The sequence below is a fragment of the Octopus sinensis genome, linkage group LG21 (genome assembly GCF_006345805.1).
Source record: "Octopus sinensis linkage group LG21, ASM634580v1, whole genome shotgun sequence".
Taxonomy (NCBI): domain Eukaryota; kingdom Metazoa; phylum Mollusca; class Cephalopoda; order Octopoda; family Octopodidae; genus Octopus; species Octopus sinensis.
Genome location: NC_043017.1, coordinates 8,150,370 through 8,162,901, shown reverse-complemented (window position 1 = coordinate 8,162,901; position 12,532 = coordinate 8,150,370). Strand labels below are relative to the sequence as shown.

The following is a 12,532-nucleotide window of genomic DNA, read 5'->3' as shown; positions in this document are numbered from 1 at the left end:
ATCTACTAAATTCATTCACAAAGCATTGATCAGCCTTGGGCTATAGCAGAAGACACTTGCCCAAGGTGCTGCAAAGTGGGATTGAACCCCAAACCACATACATGCTTGCAAAGTGAGCTTCTTAACCACACAGCCATGCCTATGTCTATGTAGGAAAAAAAAAGCTTGACATTGATCAGTCCAGTACACCTGCTAATATTTGACTTTAGTTCTTTTCACTTTCAACATAAATTACTGTTCCTCATTTGAGACACACTTGCAGACACACACCGCACAGATACACATTCACACACATGTGCACATAAACTACATCCATATTTGCTTCTGCTGGTATTACTGCTACACACACCAGCATCCTTGACCAAAATCTCACAAAAGAGTACCTGACTGATTGGCATGGAGTCACCCACCAACACACTCCAACCTCTTTGGTACACAGGCATGCTGTCTCCTCACCCTGCCTCTTCTATTGCTACTACAGTAGTTTCGGCTCATTTCCATTCAAGCTTTCTTGACTCATCCTTCTGTCCTCTTTTCATATCACTCCACTAAACTACCCACAAGCCTTGAACTAAACCACTTTCTCATTCCTTCCACTCAAGACATCCCTGCTCATATTTCTCCTACAAATGACAATTTGCTGTTGTTCAAGGACAACATCAACTACATCGATCTCACTAGTTTCAAAGAGACTGCAAAGATTATGGGCATTGTCCCTTCCTTCAAATCATAAAATAAAGTACACACACCACATGTAATTTTCATTCTCTGGAAAATCATCATCGTTGTCATCATCATCATCATCATCATCATCATCCTCCTCCTCATCCTCCTCATCATCATTTAACATTCATTTTCCATGCTGGTATGGATCAGACAGTTCTATAGGAACTGACAAGCAAGCAGTGTCTGCTCTTGCATGGTTCTCACATCTGGATGATTTTCTAACACCAATGCCCTTCCTGGATAATTAACTACCGTAGTAAGTACCCTAGTTAATTCACTAATGAATATCATACTATTCCATCCAAATCATTGACCATTACATGTCATATGGTGGAAACTTTTCTCCTTGTTATAAACTCAAATGTGTTTTACCTTCTTAGCTACAATAAACATTACCTTCTCTCAGCTACAACCAATTTTCCCTTTAAGTCTTTTTGCTGTCAGCAACAATAAACTAAGTCTTCTCCCTCTCTGTTTGCTACAATAAACTCACCCTTTAAGTTTTCTCTCTTGGTTACAATCGAAAATTAGAGAGAAACATTTAGAGAACTAAGATCACTCCATAAGGTATGCTCTTCACTCTAAAAAAATATTACACTACAGTTAAAGGGTGATAGAGAGAGACTGGTTAATTAGCAATATTAATAATGAAGTTATCTCAATTCCATATTTTTCAATAAAACTCTTATCGAAAGTCCGAAATAAGAGTTTTCTTTTTAACATCTTCTCCATCAAAAGATGTGAACTTGTTAAAATAAAAATATGGCATAAACATCCACATATATACTGCTTAGTGGCAGATGTCGGCTCCATTATGAGATGTGGATTGTTGCCTAGATGTCATCGTCATTGTTTTAACATGATTCCAGTTAAGCAGGAGTTAATATTCTTGTGAAATGGTAGAGTAGACAGAGCCATGAAGGAGCTTAATTCTCAGTTCCCCTGTGTCTACAATACAGGAGTTCCCAACTAGTTATTTATGGGAATTTCTGTATGCTGATAACCTAATTCTCAAGCTGCAAACATGGAAGCAGAGCCTGGAATTGACAGGCACCAAAATAAATCTAGCAATGACAAAAGCTTTAACAGGAAACAAAACTCTGCTGTCAACAAGGAAGTGCCTATGCTTGATAGGCAAAAAAAAACAAAACAAAAAAAATTGTAAGAGAAGATTTTATACAGTCTGTCCAATGTAAATTATGGACATATATGAGATGTAGTGGGATCACAGGCATAAGAGAGAAGGAAGACTTCATATGTGGCAGATACACATAGAACTGAGCATGGCAAGGAAGTGGCCCACCCTGGGCAATTCTTTTTATAGAGTAGTACTTTTGGGTCTATTGTATAAGCCTATATAAGGCTTAGGGGCCTGAGGTGGTGGGCTAACTCAGGGACTATCCCAGGTGGTGCACACTCTTGTTATGTCACTGGATACACAGGAATAATTAGCAGGAAGAGCACCATTGAAATATATTCTTTCAAATGCTTGGAAGGTTCCATAGATGTAGTTGATTGTTTATTATGGCTTAATCAGCAATGGAAGTTGGTGGGTGGGTGGGTGTTATAAGGGATAATAGTGGAAGTAAGAATGAAGTGGAGAAGTCTGGCTCAGTAAGCTATTACTTCTGCTGGTAAAAAATGGTTCTGTCTCTAAATGAAGGGCAGATTGTATGGTGCTTGTGTACAAAGCGTAATGTTGCATGATAGCAAAACATGAAACGGGCAGGATGTGCAAAGACTGGAAAGAAAAGTGGACATGCTCTGCTGCATGTGTAATGTTAGTATGCATGAATGACAAGGCACAGACAGGTTTAGAGATAAACTGAATATAAAAGGAAATAGAGGTAGTGTGCAAGAGATATGACTGAACTGGTATGGACAAGTAATGTATGCAAAGGATAACAGACAGTTATGTGAAAGGAGTGCTAAATGATCCCAGTGGAAGAAACCTGTGGGAAAGGAAGACATGGAAAAAAAAGTCTGACCTCACGAGACTGGAATTTACAAAAAGGAGATGGCAAGTGGCATGACCCTGTGCTGAAGAAAACCCACTGAACCATTAAAAGCACGGAAAAGTTGACATAAACTGATGATGGTGATGCTGTTGCTGTCACTGATGATGAGGATGATGGTGACCCTGCTTCTGTCGACAATAAGGGTTTTGAAGCTTTGATTGTAATTCCTTTTTATCTTGCCTATTCCTTTTTGGAAAATGCATGAATGTCACAACTTAAAACTCAGACAAGGCATTTTCAGAAAGGCAATAAACAAAAAATATATTATCATTACAATTTTCAATAACATCAAATGAGAAGTTAAATTTAAATCTTCCAAGATGTCAAATTATGAAATCAAACCAACTGACACATACAATCTTTGAATTTTATGAAAATCAATATTTTTCATCCATCAAAGACAATCTAAAATGTCAAGTTTAGAACTTCAAACAACACACTACCATCACTATCTCTCCAATTTAACATTTCTGTGTTATAATGGCAAAGAGGGACAGGACATATTTCCCTACAAGCTTGAAGTATTCAAGTATATAATTACTGAATTATGAAGCTAAATTTTTGGTTTGATTTCATGAAGGGAAGCCATTTTAATTTGTCTTCTCTTTTTTTCAAGCTGTTTCAATAGATGAAGCAAACGTACTGGAGTATGAGGGCAGGAAGCAGTATTGTTCCTCCACTAGATTAAATGGATATACTAAAAGAGTGGGAAAGAATGAAAAAAAGAGTTAATAATATTGTTCCTCCACTATAGGAAAGGAACATACGGGAGGGCAGAGCAACATGGCAATGTCATTCATCCACCACAAGCAGACATGTTGGAGGATGAAGTAAAAAAAAGTCATTATTTTCTCAAAATATTAATCAGGCATGTCGGAGAAGAAGAATTAGCAGTGTTATTCTCTTACTAAATTACACATCCATACTGGAGGATAAAGAATCAAGGCAGTGTCTTCCATTTATACGTTTATATTTTGGAGGGCAGACTACTTTCAAACTGCATATTTTCATCAATATCATAACAGCAACCATCTCACTGAACATGTTTCAATTCATTGAGAATTAATTAGTACCAGAAGTATTCCGTTCATTAGAAATTAATTAACTGGGACTATCAGCATGAGTGCAACAGGAATGACATTTCAGTCTGAACTAAATCACTGGTAGGTGGAGCAATTGTATTAATATATGAATGTTGTATCATCAACTGCTGGGCTGAAGTTTTCTGTAGTAGCAAACTGTGCCACCTCTTACATGTCTACAAGGATTTGTCCCACCATGGATTAGGCTAATCCAGCCTGGTCTTCAATCTCTAAAACAAATTACAAAGAGCAGGAGCTAGATTGGTTCACATTATCATAGCTAACACACACCACACACAAGACTACACTCATGGACCACACTCACAGACCATGTTTGTGGATCACATTGACAGACTTTGCTCACAGACCACACTCACATACAATGCTCATAGGCCAAATTATCAGACCATAGTCCAAGGCTATACTCACAGACCATACTCATGGATGACATTGATGGCCCATACTCACAGACCACACTCAGATAATACACTCACAAACTGCACTCACAGACCATCTAAACGATGAAGCAAAAATACCTAAAATGAAAGACCTTCGATATTGTTCATGTCAATAGTGGTGATGATTTGGTCACGGTCTTGTGATTGATCAGTGCTAAGATAAAAGGCACTCCAGCCATAACCATCCCATCTTTTTGGAGAGTAGGACTAAATTTTAAGATGCTAGGGTATAATTTGAAGGAAATTTGGCTCATTGGTTTTCTAACACTGGTATACTTGTACCAGGACCAAATGGAGTATACCTATACCTGTATGTCCCACCTCAAAAAAAAAAAAATTTGTTTCCTCATAATTTTTGAAAAAACAGGTTTCTTTAAGTGAGTTACTACAAATATCTTTCAGATGGTGTAGATTCCAATTATATCTGAATTTGTGGTAGAAAAATGTTTTCAGAAGGGTGGTGGGAAGAGGAGTCTCAGTCAAATTCACACAAGCTGACAATATCTTTCAAACAGTGTAGATTATGATTAATCAGAATTTCACATGAAAAAAACTGATGGGTGCACACACATACATACTGATGCACGCAACATACATTGTCTGAGAAGTATTTGAAAAAAATTTCATAGAAAAATACCTATTTTTGTCTATGTCATGAGGAAACAAAGTCGAGGGAGGCATACTTGTGTAGGTATGTCTCAAATGGCATACATTTTTCACAAAACATAAAATACAAAATATTGTAGAGTCTTTTTCGGTTTTTTTTTTCCTAATCTCTGCACCATTATTTTGGTATAGGAACTGGATATGAAAGAATCATATTCTGAAACTCCAAGAGTGATAATATCATAAAAAACAACTGAATCACATTTCCAACCCCATAAAAAAATAAAAAACGAAAAACGAAACGAAACAAAAAAAAAACTGGTGAACATCCATCATAGATGAAAGTCTTTCTTGGAGTAGACAGCTATTCGAAATTCTATAAAAAAAAAATGAAACTGAGTTGGTAGTGCCTTTTGTCATGGGCCTTTGTTGGAGATGAAAACCTGAAAGATAATTGATTTTCAATAAATTTCTTGTAAGAAACGGAAGAATTTCTGCAGCAAAAGAATCAATGTTAAAGTGCAATGATAATGATGATCATAACTGGCATTGAATGAGAATGGCAAAGACAGTAGAGTACCGGACAAAATTTTTTGCAATACAGTATGTAGTTCTGAGTTCAAATCCTGCCAGTGGCAACTTACCCTTTCATCCTTCTTGGGTCAAGCAAAAAAAAAATGTGTCTCTAATTTACTATGGCTGATTGTGTCAACACATCCCCACACCTACCGTGTGGTTTGTAGTCTTGTACTAATGTAAGAAATCAATATTAGCTTCACTCTGGTTGTTGTTCCTCAGTCCTAGATCAACACTGTTTCAGTAAATAAACAGTGGAGTCAATTCAATATGATTGACTGGAATGTTTGGAGATGGTGTTTTAGAATGACCACAAACTAATTATTTATTACAACCACTATACTCTCTGAGTTTATCTTAAGCCTATACTTTGATCCAAATTTGAAATGATTTGAGATCAAAATGGATATTAGATCAAAAGGGATCCTACTTCAAAAGTGACCCAAGATCAATAGCAAACTATGATCAAAATTAATAAAAGATCAAATGTAATCCAAAATTAAAATTGAAGCTATTTGAATCATAATCACATGTGCATAATCACATGTATAGACATTGTATAAGTTTTCAACTCACATCTTGAAGAATGTTCAACTTATGTTTCAATTTGTTGAGGACTCCTTCTGACTGCTGCTTTGTTGAATCAAGCACATCAAAATGGTGGTGCATCTTTTGTTGTAATTGCATCTGCAAATAAATACAATAGATTTTTTTCTTTTCACAAATTGTTTAGTAATAATACAATCCCTATGCTCTCTGAGCTTATTTTAAATCTATACTTTGATCCAAATCTGAAGTGATTCAAAATCAGAAGTGATTGATGATAAATATGATCTTAGATCAAAAAGGAACCTACATCAAAAGTTAATCCAAGGTAAAAAAAAAATAATCCTAATCCAAAGTAATAAAAGATCAGAAGTAATCCAAAATCAAACTTGATCCTAGATCAAAATATTGCAAAACAAGAAGTAATCCAAGACCAAAAGTAATTTTTGATAGAAATTGATCAAAGATTAGAAGTGATGGGTTACAAAATAAGTTATGAGATGGATTAATCACAGATTAAATTAGGAATGAAAGACATTACTAACCCTAACATGATCCTGTTCTTCTATGAGTTTCTCTTTCAGGGCCTCACGGCGCCATTCCTCATCATTGTAACGTATTATGTTCCCAAGATTCTCTTTCTCTGGTTGGTGTTCCAGAAACAGTTGCTGCAAAAAGATGCATCCAATTATCATTCCATATCAACACACATACACACAAACACACACACCTTCTTACCTTTATATACACACACCTTTTTACTTTTATACACTCACACATACATCTTTTTACCTTTGTACACATACACTCACACACACAAACTCATCAACGTTTTCTCACACTCACACATTTTTCTACTTTTATGCACATACACATATGATCAGTTATTGTTATTCTACAAATCCAAGCAAGAATCCTCTTCTCTTTCATTTGTGGATCTTTGGATGTTTCCAGCCCCAATCCTAAATGTACAGCTTCAGTCACAGACAGGATAGCTTTTATCTTTTGTCTTGTACTTGTTTCAGTCATTAGACTGTGGCCATGCTGGGGCACTGTCTTGAGCAAATATAGTCAAACGAATCAACCCCAGTACTTCTTTTTTAAAACTGGGTACTTATTCTATTGGTCTCTTTTGCCAAACTGCTAAGTTATAGGGGTTAACACACCAACAATCATTGTCACGCATTCATTACTTTTGAAAACAGCTATAGGCACACAGCTACTCCTCATAAGGCATTTCTTGACTATAAATGTTGCTGTTGTTTAGAGCAGGTGAGCCATGACCAACTAGTTGGTGGTGCATGACTTAATATTTTTGATATGAAATTATCCTAAAGACAGGTGAGTACCACAGAGAAAGAGAGAAAGAGGGACATTGAGGGCAGGTTCCACTTGCCAGCTGAAGTAATTTCAGTTGAGTTATGTGGCTAATTTCATGAGAAAGGCATGAATGTTGCAGCATTCTCTTCCTACTCTATATCAGTTAGTCCACATTACTCTGGTTTCTATGGGCTTTATATTCCTGCTGGACAGGACACTGGTTCATTGCAGGATTATTCATTTTTAAATGAGTGGACTGGTATAACATGAAATGAAGTATTTTGCTCAAGTACACAATTCATCACCTGGTTCAGGAATTGAAACTACAATCTGGCAATCACGAGTCCAACACCCTAACCACTAAGCTATGCACCTCCAGTCCCACACTATATATTATCTTAAATATAGAGTCCTTTTATATCTCATCAAAAATTAATTCCTCTAAACCCGTGTAAGGCAGTTAAGCTTACCCGAGTAATATCTTTCTTGAGTTCATTGAGATGTAATTCTAGAGAAGATTTTTGTTCATTCAAAAGTTTTACATCAATTTTCAACTCATTTTTCAGTTGTTCAACATCTTTGATTTCAGTTGAGTGTTTCTGAAACAAAAAATATATATATATTCAAGAACATGTTTGATCAGGGAAAAATATTATCTTGCTTGGAAACAGGTGAGGGTTGGCAACAGAAAAGGCATCTGGCCATAGAAAAACTGCCTTAATAAACCCTGTCTGACCCATGCAAGCAAGGGAAAGTGGATGTTAAAATGACGACAATGACGATGATCTGTGTGTGTGTGTGTGTGTGTGTGTGTGTGTTGTGTGTGTGTGTGTGTGTGTGTGTGTGTGGTGTGTGTGGGAGTGTTGAAATCATAACTGAGAAAGTAAAATTTACTTGAAAGATTCCAATTTTATTCCTGAGTTCCTGTAGTTGGTTCTCTGCCTCCTTTATTTCACTCATTACGGAGTCTAACTTCTCTCTTGCTTCAGAATTGATCTGGAATAGAGGAGAAAATAAATAATGAAAGCATGGCAGAAGAATACAGAGCTGGAAGAAACAGGAAAAAAAAAAAAGATTATTATTGTCATTATCAGTATTATTAATCTTTTAGCATTCAGATTACTCTGTCTAATACAATATTTATTCACATTGTTTTGAATTAATCATACATTATCTTGTAGCTTTGAGAGGCCAGATCCTGACAGCTTGATCATAAAACAAGTGTAATATTTGAGCTGGATATGGCCAGTTTAAATCCTAATTAATTAAGGCCATGTCCTGGTGGAATTGCAAGGACATTGGACAAAATGCTTGGTGACATTTTTTTTTTGGCTTTAATCTTCTGAGTTCAAATTCTACCAAATTCTGCCAAATTCTGCATTGCCTTTCATCTCTTTTCATCATTTATTTATAAAATAAATACCAATTCAGTATTGGGGTCAATGTAATTGACTTACCCTTCTTCTAAAAAACATTGCTGGCCTTTTGCTAAAATTTGAAGCCATTATTTTCATTGCTGTTGTTGTTGTTGTTGGTGGTGTTATTTTTATTATTTATTGTTATTGTTATTATTGTGAATTTTCTTATTGTTTGTATAGTGGATTAGCTGAATCATTACATTCTGTGTTCAAATTCTACTGGGATCAACTTTCTAGTTCATCATTTTTAGGGTTGACCTAAAATAAAGTACCAGTCAAGTACTGGGGTTGATGGTATGAACCAACTCCTTGCCCTAAAAATTGCAGATCTTATGCCTTATTTAGAGACCATTATAATAATAATTATTGTTGTGGCCATCATCATCATCATCATCACCATCACCATCACCACCACCACCACCACCACCACCACCACCACCACCACACCACCACCACCATACCACCACCACCACCACCACCACCACCACCACCATCATCATCATCATCATCATCTGTATGGCCTTAAAGCCAGGAACTTCTCAGCACTCCTTTGTACAAATATAGAAATACAAACATATATATATATATATATATATATATACAAAACAAGCACATATGCATACACATACACACATGTATGTACATATGTGTGTATATATGTGTGTGTGCACATATATGTGCATATATATATATATATATATATACACACATGTACATTGTATGTGTGTGTGTGTGAGAGAGAGAGAGTGTGTGTGTATGCCTACATACATGTATACATACATAAGTAGATATATATCAACATATGCTTCAGAGATTCACACAAATATATCAATAGTGGATGATGATTGTGTGTGTGTGTGCGTGCGTGTGTGCGTGTGTGCGTGTGTGTGTGTGTGTGTGTGTGCGTGCGTGCGCATAAGTGTGTGCACTTTTGGTTACCATAGAAATTTTTTCCATTTCCGTAGTCTTCTCCTCAAAAGAGTAAGTCAATTGTTCCAGCTGTTTCTGCAACACTTTGACCTGATTTTGTTGATTACAACGAAGAATTCTTTGTTGTTTAATCTCAGAGGTTAAATGGTCAAGAATCACCTGGGAATCAATATTTGCTGAATTGATCTGTTCAGATTTCTGTAAGATATAGAAATAAAGATACAGAATTATTTGTGTTTTATATCAGCTAAACAAACAATCACCATTTATCCATTGTTACAGTGATACTGAGAGATTGTTTCCAAATACAAGAATTACATTGTAAACTGCATTGAAAATTTTAGAATAAACGAAAAGAACAAAAAGAAAGAATAAAGAGAAAGAAAGACAAAAAGCAGACTGATTTTGGGTCATCACATCATTGTTTTCATCTTCACTCAATCACCTACCAACAACCATGTGTAAACCTTTTGATGTCAACCTGCCTGAGCCTAGTACTGGTTCCATGATACCACTATTTTAACCCTTTCGTTACTGTATTTACTTTGAGATGCTCTGCGTTTCTTCCAATTACGTTTAAATATAACAAAGAAGTTAGTAAAATTTAGCTAGTGTTAGGAGCATAAATTGTGATTAAGGTTTGGTGGAAGATTTTAATTTATACTCAGAGCCAGAGCCGGTTTTAGCCGGGCTGGTAATGATAAGGTTAAAGGGATTGAAATTAAAGACCTTCATTCAAAATGTTAATTAGTTTCAAAGCACCAGCTTACTACTACTACTACTACTACTACTACTACTACTACTGTGTGTGTGTGTGTATTTCTCCCTGTAACTTAATAGTTTGGCTTAAGAGACCATCAGAATAAGTACCAGGCTTGAAGGAAAAAATACTGGGGGTCGATTCATTTGACTAAAAATTATTCAAGTAGGTGCCCCAGCATGGCCGCAGTCTAAAGACTGAAATGAGTAAAAGATAAAAGATATACTAAATGGATGTGAAGACTAAAGAAAAATAAAATGCATTATAGAGAATAAATGTTTAGGGAGTGGATACCCCCACCCACGTCATTAGCTACATAGATTGCTGGTAATGGTTATGTAGTAATAGGAAAGAAAATGAATAAGCATGGAAAGATATCTTTTAAAAAACACAGTATGAAGAAACTGTCTACAAACCTCTTTAGAATTTGACATTTGAATCTCAGCATCTTGGAGTGATTTTTCTATCATGTTTAATTCCTTCTGCCGTTCTAGAATGAACAATAATATATATATATATATGAGAACACAGACTATATATGCAAACACATGCAACACGCATTAACACACACAACGTACATAGACAAGATAACTTTTGCCTGCATACACACACCATACACATGCACTCTGGTCACGGACACACACAGACACACACACATGTGCACACACCATATGAAAAAGCACACATCAACTGTCACACACAACACACACACACACACGTTACACATGCACACACTCACACACACCATTCTCACATACACACACATACATGTTCTCTTGTTAGGATCACTAGCACTTTATTATCTCCCTTCCATTCAAGCTCCAGTTATATTATTATCTCCCTTTCTTTCAACCTCATTTTTTTCCAATCATTCGCCATGTTCTCACATGAAGAGAAGGAAACAAGACACGACAAAGTTTTTTTTAAAAAAAGTAATTTCATCAGACCTGAGATATTTTCTTGAAGAGATTCCAGTTCTGTTTCTAACATTGTTTTCTTACTCTGACATTGACTAATGTAGTCTTCTTCATGCTGGATATCATCTCGTAAGGAGTTTAGATGACTGGTTTTCTCCTTTATGGTAGTTTCAACATTGCAGAGTTCCCTGTAAAAGAAAAATAAATTAGATCTCAAAATAAAGACAGGACAAATTATTGAAATTTATGTTCTGTGATACAGTAACAAGGTTTTAATGTAAATGATGCTAGACATAATTTCATTCACAGAGTTATTGTTCTTATCAAACATTGAATCAAAGTGGGATAACTTGTTATGTTGGACATTAGTTAAATAACCTATCTTGCTGGCACTAAGTGAAATTATCTTATCTTATATCATAAAAGTAAAACTGATTTTCGTCTGCCCGTTTGTAACACATCTGCATAGTGAGAGGGTAGAAGGAGAAGAGTAAAGTTGTTATTGAGAGAGAAATACAGTGAGAGAGAAAGAGAGAGGGAGAGGGAGAGGGAGAGTGTGCGAAAGATAAATAGGTAGTGTTGTCACCTTAGTAAACAACAAGTTTTGGATTAAAAAAGCAAGAATTTTAAGTGTAAGTCTGTCAACACAATGCAAGACTGACATAAAAAAAACTATATGTATACATACAATACATATAGGTATTTTTTTGGTTGTTTATATGTGTGTGTATTTCTGTATGACTTTTAACATATAGAGAACACAACACAGACTTTAAAAAAAGACTTCCACTTTGAACAATTTATGAAGGCACTTGCATGATTAACAAATATTTTTACTGGCAACATAGCTACGGACAACAACCTAGAAGAGATAAAATAGTATAGTTAATAGAGCAAAAATAATTGCCATCTTTTTTCTATTATCTCTTACTTGTTTCAGTCATTGGACTATGGCCATACTGGGGCACTACCTTGAAAGGTTTCCGTTGAACAAAATCCCCAGTACTTATTTTTTGAAGTCTGGTACTTATTCTATCATATCTTTCATTGAGCTATTAAATTATGGGAAGGTGTAAAATAAACTAACACCATTTGTCAAGCAGTGATGGGGGGTGGGGACAAATACAATTACAAATGCACTAATACATACATAAATCCTCCTCCTCTGCCTCATC

The 12,532-nt window shown here is 35.7% G+C and overlaps 1 protein-coding gene across 2 annotated transcripts in view; it reads right to left on the bottom strand.

Moving 5' to 3' along the window:
* Nucleotides 1-3,349: 3,349 nt before the first annotated feature.
* LOC115222796 (centriolin-like) overlaps nucleotides 3,350-12,532 on the bottom strand; it is a 38,994-nt gene continuing 29,811 nt past the window's right edge. For both annotated transcript variants that reach the window (XM_029793099.2, XM_036511832.1), the window contains 8 exons: nucleotides 11,388-11,545; nucleotides 10,857-10,930; nucleotides 9,690-9,878; nucleotides 8,227-8,328; nucleotides 7,803-7,931; nucleotides 6,558-6,680; nucleotides 6,043-6,153; nucleotides 3,350-5,333 (listed from right to left, as the gene is read on the bottom strand). In XM_029793099.2, coding sequence (XP_029648959.2) covers nucleotides 5,307-5,333; nucleotides 6,043-6,153; nucleotides 6,558-6,680; nucleotides 7,803-7,931; nucleotides 8,227-8,328; nucleotides 9,690-9,878; nucleotides 10,857-10,930; nucleotides 11,388-11,545 — 913 coding nt within the window. In that variant the 3' untranslated portion in view covers nucleotides 3,350-5,306. The remainder of the gene's footprint in view (nucleotides 5,334-6,042; nucleotides 6,154-6,557; nucleotides 6,681-7,802; nucleotides 7,932-8,226; nucleotides 8,329-9,689; nucleotides 9,879-10,856; nucleotides 10,931-11,387; nucleotides 11,546-12,532) is intronic.